This window comes from Cheilinus undulatus, linkage group 12, assembly GCF_018320785.1.
Source record: "Cheilinus undulatus linkage group 12, ASM1832078v1, whole genome shotgun sequence".
Lineage (NCBI taxonomy): Eukaryota > Metazoa > Chordata > Actinopteri > Labriformes > Labridae > Cheilinus > Cheilinus undulatus.
In genome coordinates this window covers 44,741,111-44,766,179 of record NC_054876.1, presented here as the reverse complement: position 1 = coordinate 44,766,179, position 25,069 = coordinate 44,741,111, and the positions used below count along the sequence as shown (strand labels likewise).

At 37.2% G+C, this 25,069-nt stretch overlaps 1 protein-coding gene across 1 annotated transcript; it reads left to right on the top strand.

The window, feature by feature from the left end:
- Positions 1–2,407: 2,407 nt before the first annotated feature.
- Positions 2,408–23,954, top strand: znf346 (zinc finger protein 346). Its single transcript, XM_041801230.1, has 7 exons — positions 2,408–2,493; positions 7,481–7,584; positions 9,074–9,166; positions 11,118–11,247; positions 14,202–14,444; positions 14,560–14,659; positions 17,315–23,954. Exons 1-7 carry the CDS (start codon positions 2,436–2,438, stop codon positions 17,538–17,540), a joined length of 954 nt encoding a protein of 317 aa, XP_041657164.1. The 5' UTR covers positions 2,408–2,435; the 3' UTR covers positions 17,541–23,954.
- The last annotated feature ends 1,115 nt before the right edge of the window (positions 23,955–25,069 follow it).

The window sequence follows — 25,069 nt, the reverse complement described above, 5'->3', positions numbered from 1 at the left end:
GAACCGAACTACAGACACCAAAAGGTCCAAATTTGGCGTTTTTTGGCCTTTTCACTGACAGACACTTTGCACATTTTAACGAGCTTGTCCAAGGGCTTTCACACTATAAGTCACAAACACTGCTAAAGCTGAAATAGCCTGAGCTTTTACACAGATTTGGGTTGGAAAGAGCCTTTTGTCAAAATGGAAACAACTGCAAAGCCAGTGAAGAGCAGCAGTACCTTCCTTAACTAAACACAAACACTACCACAGTCTGCTGTTCAGGAGTACAGTTAGCAGGTATTTGTCTCCATCCAGTGGCTGACTAATTCAGCAGAAAACCACTGCTGGTGAACTTTTTTGTGTATTCTCTTAATTGCTTGTGCATTTTTTGTTTAGAAAATGTTCCATTTAATTTTTGGTAACCTGAAAATAATAATTTGATAATTCACAAATTATTTAATGATTCAGTGACTCAATCTGAATTTGAATTGGTGTCTTAACATGTTTGCACAATTAATATCACTTGTGTTGATAAAAAGGATTGGCTTAAACAGCTTTACTGACCCAGTTTCCAAAAAGTTGGAACAATGCATAAAATGTAAATATGAAAAGAATGCCATGATTTGCAAATCTCATAATCCCATATTTTATCTACAAAAGTACATAAACAACATATCTGATAAGATAAGAGAAGATATTCCTTTATTAGTCCCGCAAAATTCCAAATCACAGCAGCAAAAGTGGAATAAACAAAGTGAATATAAGCAGAGGGTTACCAATCTGTGAAAACTGCATCTTAAATTTGTGGAACAAATTTGTAAAGTCTCTAAAGTACAAAACATCATCAAAACATATGGGAGCAAACAACATATTCCACCATCCAGAAAAGGTCCCTTTAAGAAAACTCTTTGCATATTTCAGCAAGAAAATGCTAAACCCCATCCTGCATACATCACAACAGCATGGCTTCACAGTAGAGAGTCGGTACGGATTGGCTGCCTGCAGTCCAGTGCCTAAACCAATAGAAAACATTTGGTGCATCATAAAATGAAAATGGAGCAAAGAAGACCCAGGACTATTTAGCAACTAGAGTCCTACACCAGACAAGAATGGGACAGCATTCCTCTCCCTAGGATATTTGCAACATATTTTCTATAGTAAATGTCTCTTACTATATTTAGAATGCAAGCTTGTTTTAGCCTACAACAGTTTTCTCATTGTTTTTGTTTACATCCCGTCAAGTTTCACCTTATTCTGAGGTCATAGTTAGAGATCTTCTTATATCTGTGGTTTGCCCTATCATAAATTAAGTCTGATTTCCATTATTCCATCATAAATGTTTGTTGAGATTCAATGTTTTTTTTGACAGTGAAAAAAAAAAGATGCCATTTCTTTTCAAATGTTTTTGTCTGGAAATGTTGCATTCTGTACCGTTTTTTCTTTTTTCTTTTTCAATGAACTAATTAAATGACCACATTTATGTGTTTTGTTTCTGTTGCAAAAAGTAAAATAACTCTTTATGTGTTTATTCAGTGACACTGTACTTAAAACAAATAAGTTTTGAAATAATCATTATTTTTTCAAAGTAATTATTTCAAGTATAGAGAGCTAGATTCATCATGTCTCATTATTTCACAATTTTCATACCAAGTAAAACAACTATAATTATTTTTGTATTTAAACAAAACAAAAACGTTGCAGTAAAAAGAAGACTTTGTGGCCAACTTGGCTTAATCAATTAACTCTGGACGGAACAAAGATCGTCTATAACAAGAAAAAAACGTATGTGTAGAAGTGTTCTTATAGACTAAATTATGTCCAAAATGTTCGTTCGCTGACATTTGGCAGGAGGAACACGAGCCTAGCTAAGAATACATCTTTGAAGAAAAAAATCTGAGGAATGGTAAGTTTAGTTTTCACAAAGTTGACTGGTACGAGACTAAAATGGTATGGCTGAGCTGTTGGACATTCAAAAAAACAAGGTATTTCTCCAATGCACACATACTTAGTAAATACACAAGCATAGTTTGGGTAGTGAGCATTCAAGTTATGTCAGTATTTTCTTCGTTTTAGTTTGAGGGACAAGGATTAATGGTGCACGATTTTGAGTGTTTTACACTTCTATTAGTTTTACAATATGGCTATATTCAACTAAGGTAAAGAAATCATATGTTTTGACTAAAGTAACGACTAAAATGTAAGGACTTTTTTTGTATACAATAGCTGGATTTTTTGTAGCTTTCGTCGACTAAACTTTTAAGTGTGAAAAAGACTGAAACGTGGCAAAAATAAAGACTAAATCCCCTGCCGCAATTACACTGACGTGTAATCCATTTGCATCAAAATACATGCGGAGTGATAGCTCCTTATGTTGTTTGATCTTTTTTCTTTGCCTGCGCCTATTCATTGCGCATGCGTCAATTCGCCGCAGGTTGTGAGCTGAGTAGAAAACTATGGCCGTTGCGATGCAGACGGAGGATTTTCCTTACTTACCGTCGGGGCTGGCGGAGGGTATGGTCTCTTTCTTTACTAATTTAATGTTTATTCAAGCAGAACAGGATCTCAGCGCAGTTAATGACGCTGTCACTACTCAGGTGTGACATGCCAGCGTTGCCGTTAGCTTCTCGCATGCTAACGTTAGCCGGCATTGAATGACGAGCGTAACGGGTCTGCTAATATATGCTAAGCTAAGCTAGCTGTAGCCGTTTCTGCTCCAAGGTCGACGAGAGCACGTCTGCATCCGATGTTGATTCAGGCCAATTGTTTATCGATCCCTGCGCCTGTGGGACAGCGGAGGCTGGGGCAGCCACCGTTCCGTTTGGTCCAGCAGATACGCATGTTTTATGCCTTAAAGTGGCTTCATTTAGCTCTAATCCGGGTCTTGTGCTTGTTTGGAATTGACACATGCAGAAGACAGCAGACACATGGCATATTTCAACAGTTGCAAATCGCCAAAGTTTTCATGCAGTGTCTTACTAGATATTTAAAACTAAATGTGCGCATGTTTTAAAGTGTGTTTCTACCCGTCAGTTGTGCTGTAAGCTTCGCCTGAGCAGACCACTGTTTTTGAATGGTTCTAGTGCAATGTATGTCTGTTTCATTCCCTTTATGTAACTGCATTTCCACTGATGTTAGACTGAAACAAGAAATCAAGTCTCAGCATTTGCTTGATTGTCTGTGGGTGCAGATAAGGCAATGAGTGGACATTTCACAGCTGAACATAAGATAGTTGTTTTTAGCATACTTCTTGTATGCTGTTACAGTCAGTCTAGATGAAGATGCTGACAGGATTTTCATGATATCAGAATTTTAAACCTTAATATGACTGTAGCAAAACTCAAACGATATTGATACCTATGATACCACAACAACAATGATACAGTTTTGAGTAATATCTTGTTTTGGATGATCCAAAAAAATGTAAGCAAAATCCTGTACACTGTCTAAATTGTACATACACTCTTGTAATGTTTTGGTACTGATGCTATTTGCAGTGTTATTGCAAATTAGACTGTGTGCAGGGGATTGTCTACAGTTTTCAATGGATTCATTCCTCTGTATGTACTTGTCTTATTTAATAAGTGCAGTTTTCTGAAAGTTGATGCACTTTTGATGCCATTAAAATTGCAGATTAGTACAGTTCTGAACAAATGTGAATTGAAAAACGAGTAAAATATTGGAAAACCTGTAAACCTTAGCTGTTGATGGCACAAACTGCTTACTTATGATATGTGCTTTGTGTATTAAATACAAAAAAACCCATCTGTCTTTTAATTACAACAGCAAGCTCCAAATGGGCACAGAACTGTCAACTAGGGCTGAGTATTACTCACAACCCCATGTTATGATATGCTTCAGGATACAAAGGCCATTATATGATATAAGCCTAGCCTATTTCACATTATACATGGGGTTTGTCCGTGTCCTATAGGATATTCATGACAATAGATGCTTGTCATTGTAGAAAATGACAGGAAAGGTATAGTTTTAAGGATCCTGCTCTTTATAACACCTTGTTTTTGATCCTCAGAGATCCTAGGAGTAAAGTTAAATACAATTTTATAATCTTAAAGCTGTTAATAAATGTAATGTGATATTCTTAACTTTCAAACTTAAAATAAACCTCTTTGTTGTCTCTCTTGCTTTTGTTTGCCTTCACAAATTTATATATGAGGGGTGTAAATCACCAGTTTCATCCTGATACGATATCGATATTTTGGACAATGATACGATATTTTCTAGGGGTGTAACGATTCATCGATCTGGATTGATATGTCAATTGTCTGAGCAATGATTCAGTCAAATCGATTGAAAGTATAAACATCAATATTAATCGGCATTTTTACCTCACGCTTTTAATTTGAAATTCCCCCTAGTGCTTGGTTTTGACAGTTTCTGCCCATCCACCAGTCACAACACTGGTAGGCGCGGATAGCAGGTAATGGCTAACAGCAAAGAGAGTATCAATACTTTGTTTTTTTTCCATTATGTGAAAAGTAGCAGATTGTGGTAAATGGGTTCACAAAATCGTCTGATATCGATCGCAGGTCTCTAAATTAAATCAAAATTGAATCGTGGTAGACTTTGTGATATCGGCAAATATCGAATCGTTCTGAGAATTGATATTGTATCGTGATGAAACTGGTGATTTACACCCCCTAATATTTTCCGATATCACAAAAATGATGCAATTTCGATTCGATTCAATATAGGGACCTACAATTGATATCAGGCGATTTTATGCAAGAATTTCGTACAGTTACAGAAAAAAAATGTTTCTACGATTAAATTATTGACAGGTCTCTGTTTTTAATAAAAGCATCTCTTTAACAAAACAGCAAAGACCTGATTACCTCTAAATTAGGAACACAACTATGAACATTTGTGTTACAACATGTTGATTTAAAACAGAAAACAATTTCAGTAGGCTACCATATTTTTATTTCCTCACACCTCCAGATCACTCTAAAGCACCAGTATGGACCTTTTCTGCAACCCTTCATAATAAGGATCCAAATGTTTGGCCTGTGTTCCCATTTTAGATTTTTTTCCTGAACTTATCTGCACACATGCGGACTTGAACAGATGTTTCTGCTCTATATCAGCCCTTCATACTTTACACAGGGGCCTATTAACGTGGCATATAAATTCATTTGTAGTTTATTCACCTTGTGAGATTTAAATGAGGTTAAATATGTGGCATATAATTTTATAGTGATTAATTTTTTATTATTATTTCGTATTTATTGCAACCTTCATTTTAATAAATGGAGAGGTTAGACTGGAGCAAAGTTTTATTATAAAAAATGCTCCTGTGATGAGCAGCCTCCTAACAGGAGCGAGGGGATGGGGGGTATACAGAGAACAGCTGTCCTGTATGAACCACGTTAAGTTTGGACAACTTATATTTTCATCATAAATCTAACGTGAGACGATGAAATAAAATCAGTGTATCAAAGGAGATATGCAGCTGACGTTCCCCTCTCTGTTTATCTGGAGTCTGCTGCAGACAGCACTCGCCATACCTCAGCCATAACGAGATGAATGTTTTTATCAGTGAACGATCTCATACAGCGGTTGTATACAGATAAAGATGTAGACGTAGTCAGCAAACTAACCGTCCTGCAGTAGTGTCTGTCTCAATTATGTCCACACAGCTCAGCGAGGACAGGATATCCTCTTTCCATCAGCCGCAAAACTTTAACCCACTGCTGCTAGTTAGCTAGCTGGCTGGCAGCTAGCTTGTTGAGGACGCTGCCTGGGGCTGAAACTGTCAACAGGCGTGCCAGGAAAATTTCAAAATAAAAGCATAGCTTGAAGCATCAATTTAGATCAATGTTTAGACTTTCCATCAATCTGATTGGATCATCAATTATCCAATTGATATATCGATATACATGGATGAATCGTATGTATATTATATTTTACTATAAGTCCACTAGTGTCTTTTTGCATTTCATCTGCATAAAACTTAGGCAGCCGTTTCTGTGATGAATCAATAACTGGGGTTTGAATTCAGTGACTCAAGCTATCCAAGCAGCAGCCTGAAGCCTAAGGTTTCAGCTATGCTCTTCTGGTTCAAGTCTTTAATAGTACAGGATCAAAGAGCCTTACGAAATTAGGTGAAAGTCTGACTTAAAAGCGGCGTTCAGTTTTGGATGAGTCGACACACTTTGGCCCCACGTAGCGAGCTTAACTGTCGTTGCTTGCAACTTGTCATGTGTAGAGGGAAGTTGGTCGAATTGCAGTATGTTGCCTTGTTTTTGCATGGCTTGCATGTTGCATGACCCCCTACAGTTTTTTCCAAATTCCAAAATGCTCCCATGAATGCGTGCTGCATCATGTAGTTTGGCTTCAAATGCTGCCTGCATTCTGCATTGTAAAGTGAACTGGGTCATGTCTTTCCAAACTGTCATCACAGTATTTGCTGCCATATTGATTTTGTATTATCTTTTGATGCACAGATTTGCAAGTAGTAAATGATGATTTATTGCCAATGCCTTATTGATTTTTTTTAGCACAGTCCTACTATCAACAGTGCATGATTTGCTTATTGCTAATGATTAAAGATGACTATTGCTATTACCTGTGGTGGTGCAGGACATTAGGTTGACTGTGGAGAGTGAAAAAAGCCAGAGGGGAAGGTACAACTTGCTGCAAAGCCCAAGTAGCACACTTTTAAAATTTATTTTAAAATTTAAAGCGCTGATACAGATTATTGGCTAAATACTAAATATTGGCCCCGATAATCAGTCAGGCTGATAAAAGGTTTACTCGGTATGTTTACCATGACTCCGTAATAAGAAAAAAAAAGGAATGTACTACAGCTATTGTGGGCCCACTTTCCCTTTTTTCCTGTAAAAAGCTGAATGGAGAAGATATGGAACAAACAGAAACACATGACTTCTTCATGACTAAAAGCCTCTAAACTTAGTAAACATTTTCATTAATAATTGCCAGTGATGTGTTAGTTTGCATGTATAATAGAGATAAATTAAAATGTTGATCTGAACCCGCTGAGTCAATGAAAGGCATCAGGACATTGCGTGTTATTGCAGTAATATATCCACCAACTTAATTCACCAATGCAGTACCCACCATAATTAGCTTTAGCTAATATTTCATCAGCTATTTATACACATTTTTGAGTTGATGTGTCAAGTTGATTTAATTTTCTACATATTTTTTAGCCTCCATCAAAGACTCACAACTAGGGTTTTTACTTCTTACTAGAAGTAGTCCATGTATGTATCTTACATTAGATTCTTAGAAGAACAACAAACAGAGCTATTTTGACAGTTAGTAAGCATATACTGTACATCAGACTGTTGTAATGTAGCTCTAAGTAGGACACTGCTGAGGTGTCTTATGTCCTTGAGAAATGACAACAATCTCACAGAGTGATGTTGTTTAAACATTTTGAAGTGAAATTAAGATGACGTTTCCCAGAAGATGCAACCTGATTAAAAATCTCCTGCCTTTGTCTTTCCCTCTGCAGTAAATAAAATGATAAAGGAGCATGGTGACCTGTTTTCTGACTCCCAGTGTAAAGTCTGCAGTGCTGTCCTCATTTCAGAGTCTCAGAAGTTGACTCATTATCAGGTCAGTGAGCTCACAGTTTGCTGCTGTTTCAATGTCAAGGGACTCAAATTATATTTTTCTGTTCTACTGTGCTCAGTGATACAGTGAAGAAAGCTGCAGGATTTAAAGATGCAGGGTTTGGTTATAGAATGCACTTGTTTTAAAAACTGAAGGTTTTATTACTTCTGGAAGAGCTCGTCCACAACGTGTCACATCAGTTTCTCTCAAGTTGCCTGACAACAAAAGCCAAAATAAATGTAAAGGGGAAAACATCTTTGGGATTTAGGTAGTTCTTAACTAAAAAAAACCATTGCAGAAGAGGGTGGCTCAGTGCCACATTGCATAACAGTTAAAAACTATCAGTCCATCCCAAATGTCTTAAATGATATGTCCTAAGTCTAACCAGGGGTAGTTTCTGACCCACCATCTTAAGGACCATCCCAAAGCTTTTAAACTGCTCGGAGGAGAGAGGATGGAGACCTGGGGATTTCTAGAAGGTCACAAGCCTCATCTCTCTGAGGACTTTGTTGAATGGATTAAGGGGCAAGGAAAAGACACAAGTGGAAAGGTTTATGAGGTGCATCCCAGGTCTCTGAAAGTGCACATGACTTCCTTTCCTTCATGGCATGGCATGGAGTGATATCCTTTTATGATGATGGCTGATCATGTCTGTGCAAATATACTCCATATTTATTCCCACAGTAACAGTGTTTTGTTTCACTAAGGGTGTAAATGTTAGGCTGCACCCCAAGTACACAGGCAGCCCGGCCTCATGTCTGGCTCCTTTCCCACATGTGTCTCCCCTACTCTCTCATCCCTGTTTCCAACTCCGTCAACTGTCCTCTCTAGAAATAAAGGCATAAAAGCCCCAAAACGTATTTTAAAGGAAAAGAGACTTGGGATGCACCCTATATCTTAGAGGTTACTGAAGAGATAAAGAAAACAGAGACTTTTACCTGTTGAATTTGAAAATTTTGAACAGCTTTCCCTAAACCTAGGAGCTCTTGTAGCTGCCCTGTAATAGATACTTTCTTAAACGCATTCATCCAGAAGCGTCATTAGGGAATTCCTTAATGTGTTTCCACTGGAAAAAGTTGCCTTATCCTTTTATTGATTCACAAACACATTCACTTCCTTCAAGCATAAAAGCCTTTTGTGATGTTTTGAGTTGTATTTTCATTCATTTGTAGCATTTCTAATCAGGGTTTTATACCCAAATTGAAATGATGCATGGAAAGTATTGAATGGAAAGCCCATTACTGAGTGTCCAGTTTGATGACTGGTGTCGAGGCAGATATTTGTTTTGACGGTACAGCCATAGTCTACTATAGTTCTGTTTGAAGAATACAGATATGTATCATCTCCCAGTAAAGGCTGGATAAAAGCAGCACGCCATCCCCCAGACTTCTTTCTTTCGGAGTTAAAGGAGGTCAGATTTATGCCTTTTTGGATAACTGGTATTATGCACAAGTTTAGGATGGTAATATTTGTTGTTTACTTTTCTTTTCAGAGCAAGAAACACGCCAACAAAGTGAGGCGCTATTTTTCCCTCCAAAATGAGAAGGAGACGCCTGTCAAAAAGATCAAGTCTTCATCTGACAGTGTGAGTACACAGTGATCAGTTTTAGCAGCTAACGTCACCCAAACACCTTCAGTTGGGTAAAACAGCATATTCACTTTATTTGCTCAAAAACAAACTCACCTTTGAAGCTTTTTAAATCACAAACTATTGATTGAAAAACTTTTAAAATAATTTCTGAGCAGTTGAAAGCTTATCAGCATGGCATTAACCTTGAGTTCTACTGCTGCATTTTCCACCACATCCACCTTTGGTATCCCTTTAGAGATGATCATGAAAAAAATAGAAGTGTAATGCACCCATGTTTTTTAAAAATGCCTTTGTATGGTGTCCATTTGCAATGGTAGTGTGAACACTGACACCCCCCACCTTCATAATAAGTGCTGTGTTGTTTGTTTACATTTGGTAAAAAAAAGTATTTCTTAAAGGATTGGGTGAAGCCTGTTTTGAGGCGAGCGCTCTTCATGCAAGATCAGCAACCCAGTGCAGTGCTTGGTTTCTAAACTGTTTTCTTGTATAATAAGATTTGTATTCGTGTGGTGTTAATGTTGTTAAAACTGCTCAAAAATTTTTCAGTGGTACAAGGTATTAAGAATATGATACTGCCCAATCATAATGTCAGTGTACGTTTTATCTTAGTTGATGATAGCTGAGAGTCTAAATCCTTGGGAAAACATTCTGGGTGGATTGTTAAACAGAAAGCATTATTTTGGAAGACTAGCAGGTGAATCTGTGTCTGTTGGGGAAGTTAGACTATTATAGTGTAAGGCACTGATCATCAACTGGTGGCCCGAGAGCCACATCAGGCCCCTCACATCTTCCCATCCAGCCTTCAGAACATTATTATTTCAGAAATATGCAGAGGAAAAAAATAGGTTGATGCACATAAGGCATCTTTTTTAAAATTCCCTCCAGCTATTTAAAAAAATGAGATTGATAGAAATGGTCAAAATTGGTTCAATGTTTGATCCATTTAATAGAACTCTACCCGTCACCCATTGTTGGCAAATATGATGCATGATAAATACATATTTTGAGTTCATTCTGAATTCAGACAATGGTTTTCTTTCAACCTCAAGCGTTTCCCTGCGTAAGAATCAAAACTAAAGACCTTTAACTTGCACAGGTTTTCTCCAATCAGGGCACGCCATATTTGCAGTGGACTCAGTAATGGAGAACATAACAGCCCAATGCATTCAGCTAAAATTTCTCAATCACCCCCTTGTGGTTGTCTACGGTGAAGGGACTGATCTTTCTTTTAGAGGCTAAAAAATGCCATACATTTGAAATAAAATAAAAACATTTAAAATATGTTAATTAGACCAAAATGTCTCTCTTAATTTAAGTTTATTTGAAAGTCCGGCCCTCAAATATCATGTAAGGAGCACAGAGCAGATAAACAATTGGAGGATATTTTAATATACTTTGAAATTTAATATTCACAATAATTAACAAATGTTTCATATTTCAATTTTTACTTTTTTTTGTAATGCTCCTTTTGTTGTGATTATTCTATTTAAATCTGCAAAGCCCTTTGAATTGCTCTATTTATAAACTTGCCATGCCTCAAATATTAATGGCTATGAATCCAAACGGGCTCTCTGTTTACTAAATCTCACATTTGATGTTGTATCAAAGCTTCCACCCTCCATAAGGCTGTCAGCAGAAGTTTCTATTTTAGACCATTGATGCACCCGGCTAAATAAAAGATGTCAGCAGCAGTAGAAAATGTTATTCAAGCTCACTTCCTCCTCTTGTTCTTTTGTGTTTGGATTCCAGTCTGGAGCATTCAAACTTTGGGTCCTCTGTTTTGATTTCTGAAAATAGCTTGTACTCTAAAAGGGGATAATAAGACGTTTTAGGTTTTTTCTTTGCTCCAGGAAAGAAAAGACAGCAGACGTGCAGTGTTTTTCGTGGATAGAAGAGAAGATGTTGTACCTTTTCATGATTCCCTGTTTGTGTGTTTTGGTTTCAGGACTGTAACAATGGAGACACAGACCGGTTTAAGAAGTGTCATATATGTGACATGACCTTCACCTCTCCTGTGGTCGCAGAGTCCCATTACCAAGGCAAAGTTCACGCTAAAAACCTGAGGCAGAACCCAGGTATTTATGGAGCTTTAAATTCACAGGCTTCAACTCTTAAAATCTAGCTTTCTGTTGTTGTCTTTATTAATTGTTTGAATATATATTTTACATTTACCCTTTAAATTTGTTTTTAAAGATACCCATTTTCTCTGAACATAAGTGGGCTGCATCCTATGAATGGCTGCAACATGTATGCCAGTAAAAATGCAGAAACAAGTCATTATGACCACAAGTGAAGCTGCCACCATCAGCCACTCAGCTGACCTGACTGAAAATTAGAGCTGGGCAATTAATCGCAAATTGGATTCAAAGGCATTATGGCCTGCTGCAACTAACAAATTGCACAAGTTGCAATATTTCTCTAACTTGAAATGTGTCAAAATACCAGTTTAAATAATCAAAATTTTGCAGCACCAGAGAGTTTTTGCACATTATGCAAATATTCAAGTGTCACTTAATGAAGTGTCAATGATAATTGTTTACAAAAATCCTCCTTTTCCTGTTTTATGTATGTTTTCCTTAATCAAAACGCGTGACATAAACATGATAATGTCCTTCATTAAAGCAAATGCCCTTCATTAAAGCAAATGACATCAAATTTACAATATGAGCAATAATAATTAGTTCATTCATTAGTTTTTATTAGTTTTAGTGTTAGTTTTAGTTTTTTACAGATAGATGTCAGGGCTGAGTGAACATCATACATTTTTAAAAACATATTAAAACAGGCCACTCTTCACGTATCATTTTATTTACTTAATGATGATGTTTGAATACAGCTCCAGACATAAAACTACCACTGTGCGAAGTCTTTACCAATCAGATCAGGCCATTTTACACTCCCCAGACTTGTGTGTAGGTGCCAGTCAGTATGGTTGTGTCAAAGACTAAAACTAAGGATTTTTGTCCCCATTTTTTTTGTATTTTAGTTTGTTTTATAAGCTCACTTTACAGTTTTATAGAGTTTGTCTTTTTTTGATAAAGCTTAGTTTTTATTTAGTTTTAGTTAACTAACTTGATTTTTGAATTTTAGTTTTAGTTATTTAGTTAGTTGTAGTTAACAATAATAACCTTGTTCCTGAATAGGGCTGAACGATTTTGGAAAATAATCTAATTGCAATTTTTTTCTCCAATATTGCAATTGCAATTTAATATGCGATTATTCTTTAACTTTCCTTTATTCCTAAACAAGGGCTGAACAATTCTTTAAAAGTGTCTAAATCTGATGATTTTGACTCATGTTGCAAATTTGATATGAATTTTTGCATTGAAGGGTTGTTGGCATTCTTATATTTGATTTTAAAAAGTACAAAAACGAAGAAGGTAGGTTTTTTTGTGGACTATTCTAAAAAATAATGGCACCTGAATGATTGCATGACATTTCATGCATAACATCTCTGCTGCAAAAAACAGTTTAAAACTGGTATTTTGACATAAATTTCAGGTCAAAAAAAATATTTGCACCTTTTGTGATTTGAAAATTGCAGCAGGCCATATTGCGATTTAATCTAATTTTCTATTAATTGCCCAGCCCTTGTCCTGATCATACATTTGAATGAAATAGTGTTATGCTTTTGAGTAAATAAACTCTATGGAATGCTGGTTTAACAGAGAAACTACTAACTTCAGCTAAAGTTTTGAGTATTTACCCAACAACTTATAAAATAATAAAGGCTGGCCCCTAACTTTTACACACTTCATCTGTGCAGCGATCCACATACTAAGTGCACTTTAGAGGAAATCGCTCGCAGCCACCCATCCATTTTCTACACCACTTATCCTGTTGGTAGTTGCGGGACAAATCTTTCCCTTTCTAGTCAATCTTTGCAGTTCCAAGTCTATTTTTGGCTGAAGCTGCTGTCAAAATGCATCAGTCCACATAGAGAAGATAGACCCTAACAGGAGGAAGAGCGTGCAAGGCATCCGGTCAACTTCACAATATAACGCAATGCACAGAATCCTGACCATGAATCTCTGTCTCATCAGAGCCATGACTCATCATTCAGTCAGAGGGTAGCAGAGGTAACACGACACAATAGAAAGAGAAAAGTACATTTTTGAGGTGGAAAACCACTGAATTTTTGAGAAACCACATGTTTCTAGAAAACATAACCTTTGAACTTTCTATTTTACTCATTCATGGTGGAAGCAAAACAAGCACAGAATAATGTCAAAGTGAACAGCAAATCAACTTTGATAGTAATCCGTTTCTTACATAATATCCCACCATAAACTCATTATTCTCTGGTGATCCCCTGTCTCAAGTTGAGCTTTGCTCCAGAAACGTATCCATGGTTGGAGAAAACAACCTGGTGCAGGCCTATGAGTTTATGGAATTTGGGGGTGATAGGGGACTGAAAATTTCAGATTGCAATCTTTTCCTCTTTGCAGTCCCCCAAAACCAGAAAAACTGTTTGCTGTGTACCTGATACATTTCACACTCTGGAGGACTTAACTCCAACCATACTACTCCACAGACAGACGTATGAGGAATATGAAGTTGTTTTTATTGTGGAAAGAGAATAAAAGATGAAAAAAGCTCTAAGAGAGGTTTTAAGATACAAACACAACAGAGACATCAACAAAATTAAATAAAATGTAATTTTAACAGGGAAACGCCAGTGTTGAAAAACAGGTGTAAGGAAAAGGAAATATTAAGACATTAGCAGTTAAGAGGCAAACATAAATCTCACTCTGGTGCCACGAGGATTCATGCTGATCTTTTCACTGTGCCTCAGTTTGCCATGAATAGAAACGGATAGTTTGAGAGCAGCCGAGTCAAATTTACTCAAGGCTCGAAGTTGACCTGCCCTGGAAGCATTTTCAGCTGTAGAGTCTAATGGACTACTTCTTTAGCTGAAGATAGAAAATCCTTCTAAAAAAAAGAGTTTATTTTTGTGGTTCTTTCTGCTGTAACAACCTGCTCAGTGTTGTTCCAACCTAAAACTTTCCTGTTATCATTTGTTCTCCAGCTGTTGCCTCCCAGACTCCACCAACAACTCAACCGAAAAAGAAGCCTGCTGATGATTTGAGCAATGTGCCGGTTACGGGAGGCAACAATAACAACAACACCAACCCAGATCGTTTCTGCTCCATCTGCCAGGCCTCCTTCAACAATCCTCTCATGGCCCAGCAGCACTACGTCGGCAAAAAACATCGAAAACAGATGACCAAGATGAAACTGTTGGAGACATACGGGCCATCCACAGCACCAGGTCAGGCCACACTGCCACAGACTTAGGAAGTTGGTTTAACAGATGCTGTTTAATGGCTACACTTAAAGAACTCCTATAAAGATAACTACTGAAGGAATCAATGATTTTTCTGCAGCTTCCACACTAAAGGGCTACCCATGCACCGTCTGCGGCATTGAACTGAACTCTGTGGAGCAGTACCAGTCTCACATTAGTGGAGCCAAACATAAGAACCAGTGAGTACACACACCTTTCAGTCTTTGTAAAGAAGTATTTCCTGATTATCTGACATTGAATCACATTTTGTAGCATTCTATTCAAGTGCAGTTTCTGTGAAAAAGGTTTCAGGGCCCATATCCACAGCTTCTGTTTATATTTCAGCACTCATTTTCAATACAAAATCACTGTAATGTTCTCAGCGCTCTCATTTGAGATAAGTTCACCATCTGGAAAAGTGCAGTGTTAGTTGGTGTAATGTTTTCCTCGCGAATCAGTCAAAATCAAAATGGTGAAGGACTTCTGATGTCAACAACAATATCAGAGAGAATCTGATCTACAACACGTTACCATAGCATTACATTATGATTTGCTATGCAACACTACATTCAATTACTTGACAATGCCGTAACGGATGCAATAATTCGTCGCTGATATCAACAATCGATAATGGCTTCCGTCGCCGACACATTTTATTGTCGATGATCCGTTTGTTAAGTCCTCGCACCCTCTTTTCATGCAGCGTGTTGTTATTGCGTTTGCAAAATGTTGTTTTCTCAAGCTGAGATGCTCAGGAGTGAGCCATCTGTCATTTATACTTTCTCTGTCGAGAGTTGCGCATGCTCAACGGTGATTGACAGGAAAAGAAAACAGAGAGAAATGGTGGTGCCTGATGCAACATCTGCACGTCCTGAAACTTCAAAGGTCTGGGAATATTTCACTCTTGATGGTTCAAAAAGAAAGAGGTTTGTAAAATATGTAAAGCAGAGCTTAAATATCACAGGAGCGCATCAGCAATGCGTTTTTACCGTCTATGCTAGCGAACGTTGGTCCTCCACTGGCTATGTTATCCTGGCTTTTAATATTAAAGTGTAAGTGAACCCCCAGCTCAGCGCTAACGCCGCCCACTTCAGGATTTCAAAAAATGCAAAGAAAGAGGGCAGTTTGGTACTGAGAGGAGGGAGGGGGAAAGGACGTTTTTTGTTTGTTTTTTTTCTCTCAAGGACGGGGTTTTCCAGATGAAGCGGAAGTGACAGTGACAGTAACACAGAGTCCCCAGGCACTGCTGTCTCGTATCGATCGTTACTACAGCAGTAGCTCTCGGAGCTGTAGCAGTGCAGCTGCAGGCAGGAGAGGATGGGAGTGGTCTCTGAATGGTAAAGTCAGTTAGAGGAGGTAACGTTCTACCTTTTATGTAGAGTTTGTGACGTTTCTACATCACATAAGCCTTTTCAGAAAAGATTTTCGAGGCAGATGTCCGTTTGAGCTAATTAAAAGATGTAAAATGCAGATTTTTATCAGTTTGGTGCAATTGTCAGAAATAACAGCAGCTCTGACGTGTTTTATTGTTCAGTCAGATACTCAAGTGTACAGCTGAAAAAAAAATGTTAAAGTGTTCACTACTTCTTTAATGTAATACTACAGTGCTGCAAACAGAATTTGACACCTTCCCCTTTTTACTTCTAACTCAATAGTGTAACGTTACGGCGGCTTTTTCCCCCTCACATGATTTCTACCTCTGACAGTACATAGGGAGTGATGCACGTCATCTCTTTCAGTAACTGTCAACACTTCCAACAGTGGAATGGACTCTAACCAACATACAATAATTAGTTTAGTATCTAATTAATAATTAATTAATAATTTATTTATTTATTTTTAATATCAGCACTTTTGCCTGTCCTTGGTTTTAAATGGACAAAGGCTTTACTTTTTTTTTTTTTACACACCTTTTGTATTGTAGCTGCCATAAAGTGTTATTAAATACATTTTTGAATGAAGAACTCTCACTTGTTGTTTGTATTTTTAGTTTATACATTTTTTAAGTACGTCAAAGTTTTTTTTTAAGCTGTTAGTAAAAAAATAAGATTAAAAAAATGAGCCGCCAAAGCCATCAAGGGATCCCACAGCACGGCACCCGACTAGTCGACTAATCGTAGTAGTCGACTGTAGGAATAGTCATTAGTTGCATTCTAGATGCCATGTGTTATGATAGGATACGATACTTTACAATCTGAAATGTCGCATTAAATTATGACACCATACAATAGGTTATGTTACAATATGATACAATATGTTACTGTACAGAAGGCCTGAAAATGTGAGGGGTCGTGCGTGTTTCTGCCTGCTGTGGTGAGAAGATCAAGAGGGTGCTGATGTGGACATTAGCCCAGCTGTTGCTAGTTTTAGGCACATTTCCCACCTGTTTGTCAGTTTGCAGCATGATTTACAGGGAATTGCAGGATTATCCTGCATTACAAGCGTCAGACTTGCTGCAAGAATTTAATAAACTGAACACAATTGCTGCAATCTCACACCAAAATTCAGCACTCGTTTAACTATCTCTGACGTAAAACAAGCAGGACATCAGTTCATACACAACTTTAGTGGATGAAGTAGTTGCATTGGAGAACTCTCTCTCATGGTACTGAGTCAAAGCATCCCAGCACACGTGTGACCCTCGCTCTGACACAGGGAGGAGGGGGCGGGACTCTCTGGTCAGTGAGTGTGTGGACTTGCTCAGCTCTGCTTGTACAGTCAGAAGAAACAAGCAGGAAACCGGGACTCAGAAATCACTTGGATTCGTGTAAACAAGATAAATAATATAGGGCTATTTAGTCTGTTTAATAAAAACACTGTAAAATTTAATTTTTTTTTTTTTTTTTTTTAATTAGAGTGAAGAAATCTGGCCTGAAAACCACAGAGAACCAAGTGGCAGCTGAACAATCGTTGGGGGGTGACGTCAGTGGAGAGAACCAGTACAGCAGCGCCCCTGCAGAAGAGCCGTACGCACCAGGAGAAGGTGACACTTACATGGGGGAAGATGAAGCTTTTGCAGCCGGAGGTCAGCTGTACACTCCTGAGGACACGGAGTACTCAGAGGAGTGTCAGTTCACTTGAGTCCAGGCTGCAGAGCTTTTTTCAGTCAGGACTTGGAATGAAAACAAAACAACCAGCCCCTAACTCATTAACATCGACCTCCATGGACTTTCAGCTCCTCTCAGAGTCTCGTCTTAGTACGACCCCCCCAAAACGGAGTCATTTAAACACAGGTTTAGACTCTGAATACCCCAAGAGGTTTTTATTTCAGTTGTTTTGTTTCTTTTGTCTGAAAATGTTACAGAAGTTTGTGATTTTTTTCTTGGATTTTATTTTCTTGTCCTTCACAATGTTTCTGAGGTATGAATAGGAACAAATATCAGTCCGCAGTGTTACCTAAATGTGATCATAACTACAGGCACGGTTAAGAGCCTCTTTCAGATTATTCTGACTTTTGTCTAAAGCACTAACAGACTTAAAATGTCCTTTTAAATATCTGTACGTCAAGGCTGGTTAAATCCAGATCCCAACACTTTTTATTTCCTTACTTATGGAGTCTGACTTTATAAATCTTTTATTATTTTATTACAATGTTGCTTTCAGTTAATTCAGTGGTTTCACTTGTCAAAAATGTTCTTTAAAAAGGAGAGATATCAAACTTGACCTAAATTGACCACAGTCTAAAATGACCTAAAAGGATTCACATAAAAGCTCTAAAAATACAAAACTACAGATCTGAGCATAAATTCTATGCAAGCTTTTAGAAACTGTGTACAACAAACGTACCAAAACTGTTTTTATGTGTTGAACCCAACCTTTGTGTCAGTACAGCAGATGTGCAAGTGAAGTTTTTCTGTTCAAGAGCCTGTGGCAAGTCCATGAGTCTGCTCATAAATCGCTGCAGTCTAAATATACTGTAATGTCACTGTGATGTCACATTTGTCATGCACTGTTACAGTGATGCAGATAGGATCTAGATTTTATGGCGGTCTAACTAGGAGATTAAACATAAAAAAAGATGATATTAAAGTGATGCCACATGTTAGAGCCTGCAATGCCAAACTGCTTCAGAAGTTTGCAGTAAATACAGAAATGTGCATTCACTCAGTGGTTTTCGTGACGTTGCAGAGTTGAGGGTCTTTCCTCATAAAAGATATTTGAGGATGCAGACGCCAGCTGAACATGAGCTCAAGTTTGACCTGCTGAGGAGTTACTCATAGAATTATTACGGCTATAAAAGCCAATAAGTAGTGCTCTATTCTAATAAGGTAAGCATTATGCAAGATATCAGCCAGTCCTCAAAGACTGTGGTTCCCAACCTCCAATTCTAAGCCCCCCTTAATGTATTGTAAAGGAGTGCAGGACCCCCCAAAACAAAAGTTGATACATGGATGTAAAAAAATCAGCATCAAATTAAAAAGTTTTCATTGTTCAAATCTTTACAAAAAAGCCCCACACAGAGGTTTTCTTATCAAGAGACATTTGTATTAACTATTCATACCCCCACAAGGGGTCCTGGACCCCAGGTTGGATGCCAGTGCTCTAAGAGAATTGAAATGTAAGGCATATGTATAAGCCTTTTTCTTTTTTTCTACAATTTTAATTGATACCAGTTCAGTGTGACTTCCCACTCTATGTCGTTGTTGGGTGAAAATAAGCTTTGAGAGTGAATGGCAGTAAATTAGAAAACATTTGTAACAATGCGATAAAACTATTGTGCTGCCTTTTGTGCTTTAAAGAATGAAAACAAACAAAGTTTAAGCCATGTTATTTATCCTCGATTAATGAAGGAGTATGAAGAAGACCTTTGTTGCTCTAGACCAGTGGTTCTCAACTGGTGGGTTGGTAAGCTCTTTCAAGTGGGACGCGAAATGTGTGCCAGGGAAAAATCCAGCAAAAAGTCTATTGTATGGAAGCACTACATGTATTCTATAGTTTTCCTATGATAATGAGTAAATTTCAGGGTTTGCCTCATGATTTCAACCTATTTATCTCATTTTCACTGGATAACAAGCAGGTTTTTTTTTTTCCAAGATATTGGTGAAATTCCTTATGAAATTACCAAATTTCCATGGTGTCTTGGGAAAATAGATTAAAATTAAATGCATGAATGCATTTCCTACCATAATGATGTTTTTTAAAAAATGGTTAAAAAAAAATGTTCAAAAATTTGGGTGGCAGTTTCTCTAAAGGAGGTGGTGGTTGGTCATTTTGTCCAACCAGTTGAGAACCACTGCTCTAGACTGAACCTCACTGGGGTGTTATGTATGAAAAATCTAGATCCAACTAAGTCAGGGGTGTCCAAAGTATGGCCCGGGGGCCAAATGCAGCCTGTGGTCCATTCCTGATTGGCCCTCAGCAAATTCTAAACATTAAATGAAATATAGCCCACATTTGAACATGAATGTACTGTACTGTACTTCTTCTTTTCAGCGCAAGGCAGTGCTACCATGATATTTCTGTAAACAAACATTTTGACAAGAAAACTTTATTGATTTGAGTTTTTTGTGACTAAATGAAGACAACACTGTAAATGGAAATCAAATTGGCACCCAACATAATAATATTTTGATTTATAATACCCTGATGGATTACGAAGTCTTATAGTAGTACAGATGGTGTTTTAGGGGCAGAACCAGGAGTAGCCAGGGCCGACCAGGGCCTTAAGATGATTGGCTATTTGCTTTGTCAGCCAATTAACCATTTAAAACCTGAGTTTCTGGACTCTTTTCTAATTTTAACCATAAAAGGCTCAGAAAATGTCCTGTGAGTACATGCTTTTGCCAATTTTTCCACAATACTTAGAACTTTTAATATATGGCAGTTATTTACATTTTACTGCATGTTGGGACTTCCGGTTTGTAGATGAGACAGTAGACAGCTAAAACAAGGAGCTCCCGGCCGAATAAGTTTAAAAAATGGAGAAAACCCTTATAATCATAACTCGATGATGGAAAAATAATTAACATGGATAAAACACATTTTACTGCATGTTAAGAGTGTTTTAACAGTTTCAAATGAAAAAACACAAAAAATGGGAACTTTATCCTAGAATCTTAGTGAGAAAAGGGGAAATTACAGTAATAACCACATGCTGGCTGTAAAGCACAGTTTCTCAGCTTTCAGAAACTGTTTGTTTTGTGTTATCAGAAAAATTCAGTTATGCAGTTATGGTCATGCAAAGTGTGCTTCAACAGCGTGTTGTCGACGACACGCTAGGATTTAAAGGGTTAAGCATACCCAATCACTAAGCATACCTTAACCATCATAAGATTGGTTTTACTAACTTTATGATCCTCAGGATGAGGAATTTGAAAGTGGCCCCACCATCCTTATATATTTTTGTGTGTGGCCCCCAGTGGAAAAAGTTTGGACACCCTTGAATTAAGTTAACACACAAGGTGATGTCAATTTATGACGTCTCTGTCGCCATTTGTCCAGTTTGATATAGAGTCTGAACAGACGCTCATATACACTTTCAACTTTGCCAGTCTTGTTCTGGGAAGACTCATCTTTAATGCAAAACTCACTGACCATTAGAGTCCGGCTCTCAGTAACGTTAAAATGCAAATGGTTTTCATATTTTAAGCTTTTAAATAGCGAAAGACACAATTGTTCCTATTTACCTCCATTCATTTTGATGGATTGTTTTCACCCTAAAAGTGGCGAGGCAGGTGTTGTTTGGGCAGTACCTGATTGTGGCTCTTATCAATTTTGGATGTGCCCTTTTGTGTTTGTGGACAAGAGCCAAGACAAGACAAAAGAATAAATGTTTTTACAATGCAATAGAAAGCTGGAGATAAGTTAGACACTTTACCTGCAGAATAATAAAATAAGAAGTAGTTTCACCATATTAAACATTGGCACTCTTAAATAACCTTTAAGCATAGTAGGTCATTATTACATTTATATAGTAATAATAGGTCGATTAAAGATAAATCAGTATTGGTGCAGAACATCACATTTACCAAAGGTTAAAACAAGACGAAGTAAAAATCTAGAAACCCCTGGTTATCTGGTTCAATTTAATTTATACGCTATGGGTTTTTGTTTAAGGCTCCTGTGAGGAGTTTTCAGCTGATTTCTCTGTAAACTGTAAAACCAAACAAGTTGAAAAAACAATTTTTGTTAAAACTGGTTATGTTAAAGTTCTTCACCAGTGGAAACATTTTTTTGAGCAATCCCGTATGAGTTCATGAGTTCTCAAAACAGAGGCAACTGATTACATGAAACCTTTAGGAGGTTTAATTAGCAGGTACTTCACCTTTTTAAGTTATAGCAACTCAATTTTACTCATACATTTATGCTGGGTTTACTTTACTTTTTAATATTTAAGTTGCTCTCCACAGGCAGGACTCGCCTAACTCGGTCAGTAATTTCACTCATGGTGCAAACATGTCCAATGCCCAAAGGCATGACATAGAAAAGCAGATAAGACCATCAGACTGATGCTTTCTGTATGACTGTGTTTAAATGCATTTAACCCCTTACAGTACGTAGGTGTTAGACAGATGGATTTGCAGCAAACTGCTGAAGCAGCCTTTGTTGATGTTAACTACAGCAGACATTCACAGTGAGAATCCATTCATTCCTATGGGAATCTCCATGATATCCGACGTGCCTGCAAAACTCCTCCTCTGTAAAATTTTTCACTTTTCACGGACAAGCTGCTTACTTGCTTATAGTCCATGACAGGTCGTATATTTATCAGCTTGACATGAAAAACAGTCAAATTTATCCATTTGGTATGAAACGCAGCATGATTTATCAGGTGATACGAGGCAGTTTGAAATATAGTTAGAGGCATGATTAGATAAAAATCTGAATAGCTTCACATCTAATTACTGCAAACTTAAACTGCATTTTACCTGACAAGTTTAAAGTCAAGTAAGCACATTCTGTTTAACTGACAACACACTGTAAAGATGCAAAGTTGATGCACTTATGAGATGCTAGCAATGCTATCAGTTTACTGTTGTTTACATCAGGTTAATGGGCACTGTTGCAGCATGGCAGGAGCTTTTCAGAAAAGCTACAGAGGCTACTTGTGGTGGGCGGCTGCGTTGCAATCTGGATGACGTGTTTGACCGGAATGCTCAGCCTTAACTGATGAAATTATTTAAGAGTTAGTTTAACCAACTTGTAGTTTCAGTGCTGACTACCAAGGGGTCCAAATTTGTCTGGCTAATCGCGCTCATCTCTAGAAAATACTTTAGCAGCCACAGAGTTCATGTTCCTCCTTTTTTTTTTTTTTTTTTGGAATATATTTGGTTTGTGTCTTCTGTGAATGTATTCACTCTAAAACAACCTCACATCTTCTCTCTACTCGCTGAAAGCTTTATTTAATTCCCACTCTGTTGTTGAAGGAACAAACATTTGCACATTCAGATCAGTCGCTGTAGCCGTTAAGATGCCATCACCTCAATGTCATCTTCATCCAGACGACAGTTTAAGTGTGAACTTTGAGTTGATCTGATTTTCATTTAAAGCTTAAAGGAGTTTGCCTTTATTGTTCATTGTAACAGTGCGCTCATTCTGTGTACATTTCAAAGCAAATACCTTAAATTTTGTTTGAAACAGCTGACATTTGTTTGCTTGGCTCAGACTTCTCCTAAATGTAACTTTCTTGATCGATTATCTTGCTCTAACTCCTCCGTTTTTGAAACTTGCGTTTTATCTCTCGGACTGTGTGACATTTCTGTTTCCACATCTGAAGGCTGCGTATAAAAATGTAAACTGTTTGACTACAGGATACTAAATTATGTAAATGGGGGCTCATCATTTATTGATGATGGTTAGAGAGGCTGCTAAAAGGTTTCAAGTGACCTGAGAGTCTAAATTAGATCCTCAAAAGCTTCAAAAGTACCTGGTTATGATGAAAACAAGCATTTTGTAGAAGTTGATGTCATTTTCTAAAGTCTGTTTTCAGTTTTCAGGAGAGTAAATAAAACATGAATGGATGATAGTGAAAATAGAAATACTCATTTAAAATGCAGTGGATTCATCAGAGCTGAGTTAAAGAAAAGAAGCCTTTTTGTAACGTGTAGTTAAATTCTTGTTTTATTAAAGGGTGATGTTTTTTTAAGATTTGAGTTCTAAAAATGGGGCTTTATGAACTCTAAAAGAGACGTAGCTGCTTTCTGAGCTCTGTAATTACTGTCAATAGCAGAGAATATTTACCGCAGAGATCTTTAAAAGTGATGTCAGATTAGACAGTGATGTCAACATTAGAATAAGGTTTTTTTAGTCCATTTGTCCTCATACAGGATGACTGGTTGGATATTTTAGTACTGAATGTCTTCAAACTTCCAGGTAAAGAAAAAAAATTTTTTTGGGGATGTTATTTATACAAAGAGGGCTTATGCATATTGTTTAGTACGTGGTGTATAAAAGACAAATGGCCTTTTTGTTTTCACCTTCATTGTTTGAGTGTTTGGTGTTTTGTGGTTCAGCCTTTCTATATAAGTTGTGTATAAGTGAGGGAAAAAAGATGTCGCAAAGATGTGCATTAAGTAAAAACATGTTTTAAGACTAATGCTGTGGACTTTTGTGTTTTTCTATATAACAATCAATAAATGACTTACAGTTAGGTATGCATGTATTTGGACAGCAACACAAATTTATCAATTAGCTCATTTTTACCATCATGGCCAAATGTGCTCTGGTCCCTTCTTATCTCACTACAGAAGAAGCAGATAAAAGACCTGCTGTTGATTTTAGGTGTTCAATTGGCATTTAGTCTAAGGAGGTACTTAGGAATGCACTTGGAGGCTCAGTAACATGAAAAGGCCTGAAAGAGCACAGAGAAAACTACAGTAGATGCTGATATTCAGTACAACAAATCCCCCACCTTTGATACTGCTCACCATTTTGTTGCCCAGCTTTACTGGCACACTCTTCACTGCTGAACGATATTATCAGCAGGTTTTAGCTTAAAAAGTCAGTTACTTACTGTTTGTAAATACAGGGCTAATATCAGCAGTAAATAAAGTATCTACAGGCATTTATTGTAAATATCAGCCCATAATGGCTGTAAGATACAGCCTTCACCTGCTTTAAATTCCAGCCTGTATAAATGTAAATATCAGCCTATATCACCGGTGAATATTGACCTGTATCAGCCAATATTGTCCTATATCACTTGTAAATAAAAACCTTAATCAGCTGTAAATATTGGCCTATATCACCTGTTAATATTAGCCTGTATCAGCCTATATTGTCCTATATCAGCTGTAAATATAAACCTTTATCAGCTGTAAGTATTGGTTTAGATCAGCTTTGGATATCAGCATTAAAAAAGCTGTAAATATCGACCTTTATCAGCTGTAAATATCAGCCCATATCCCCTGTGAATATTGCCCTATATCACCTGTATATATCAGCCTTTATCAGCTGTAAATATTACTGTATATCAGCTGTAAATATTACTGTATATCAGCTGTAAATATTACCGTGTATCGGTTGTAAATATTACGGTATATCAGTTGTTAATATTACCGTTTATCAGCTGTAAATATTACTGTATATCAGCTGTAAATATTACCGTGTATCAGTTGTAAATATTACGGTATATCAGTTGTTAATATTACCGTTTATCAGCTGTAAATATT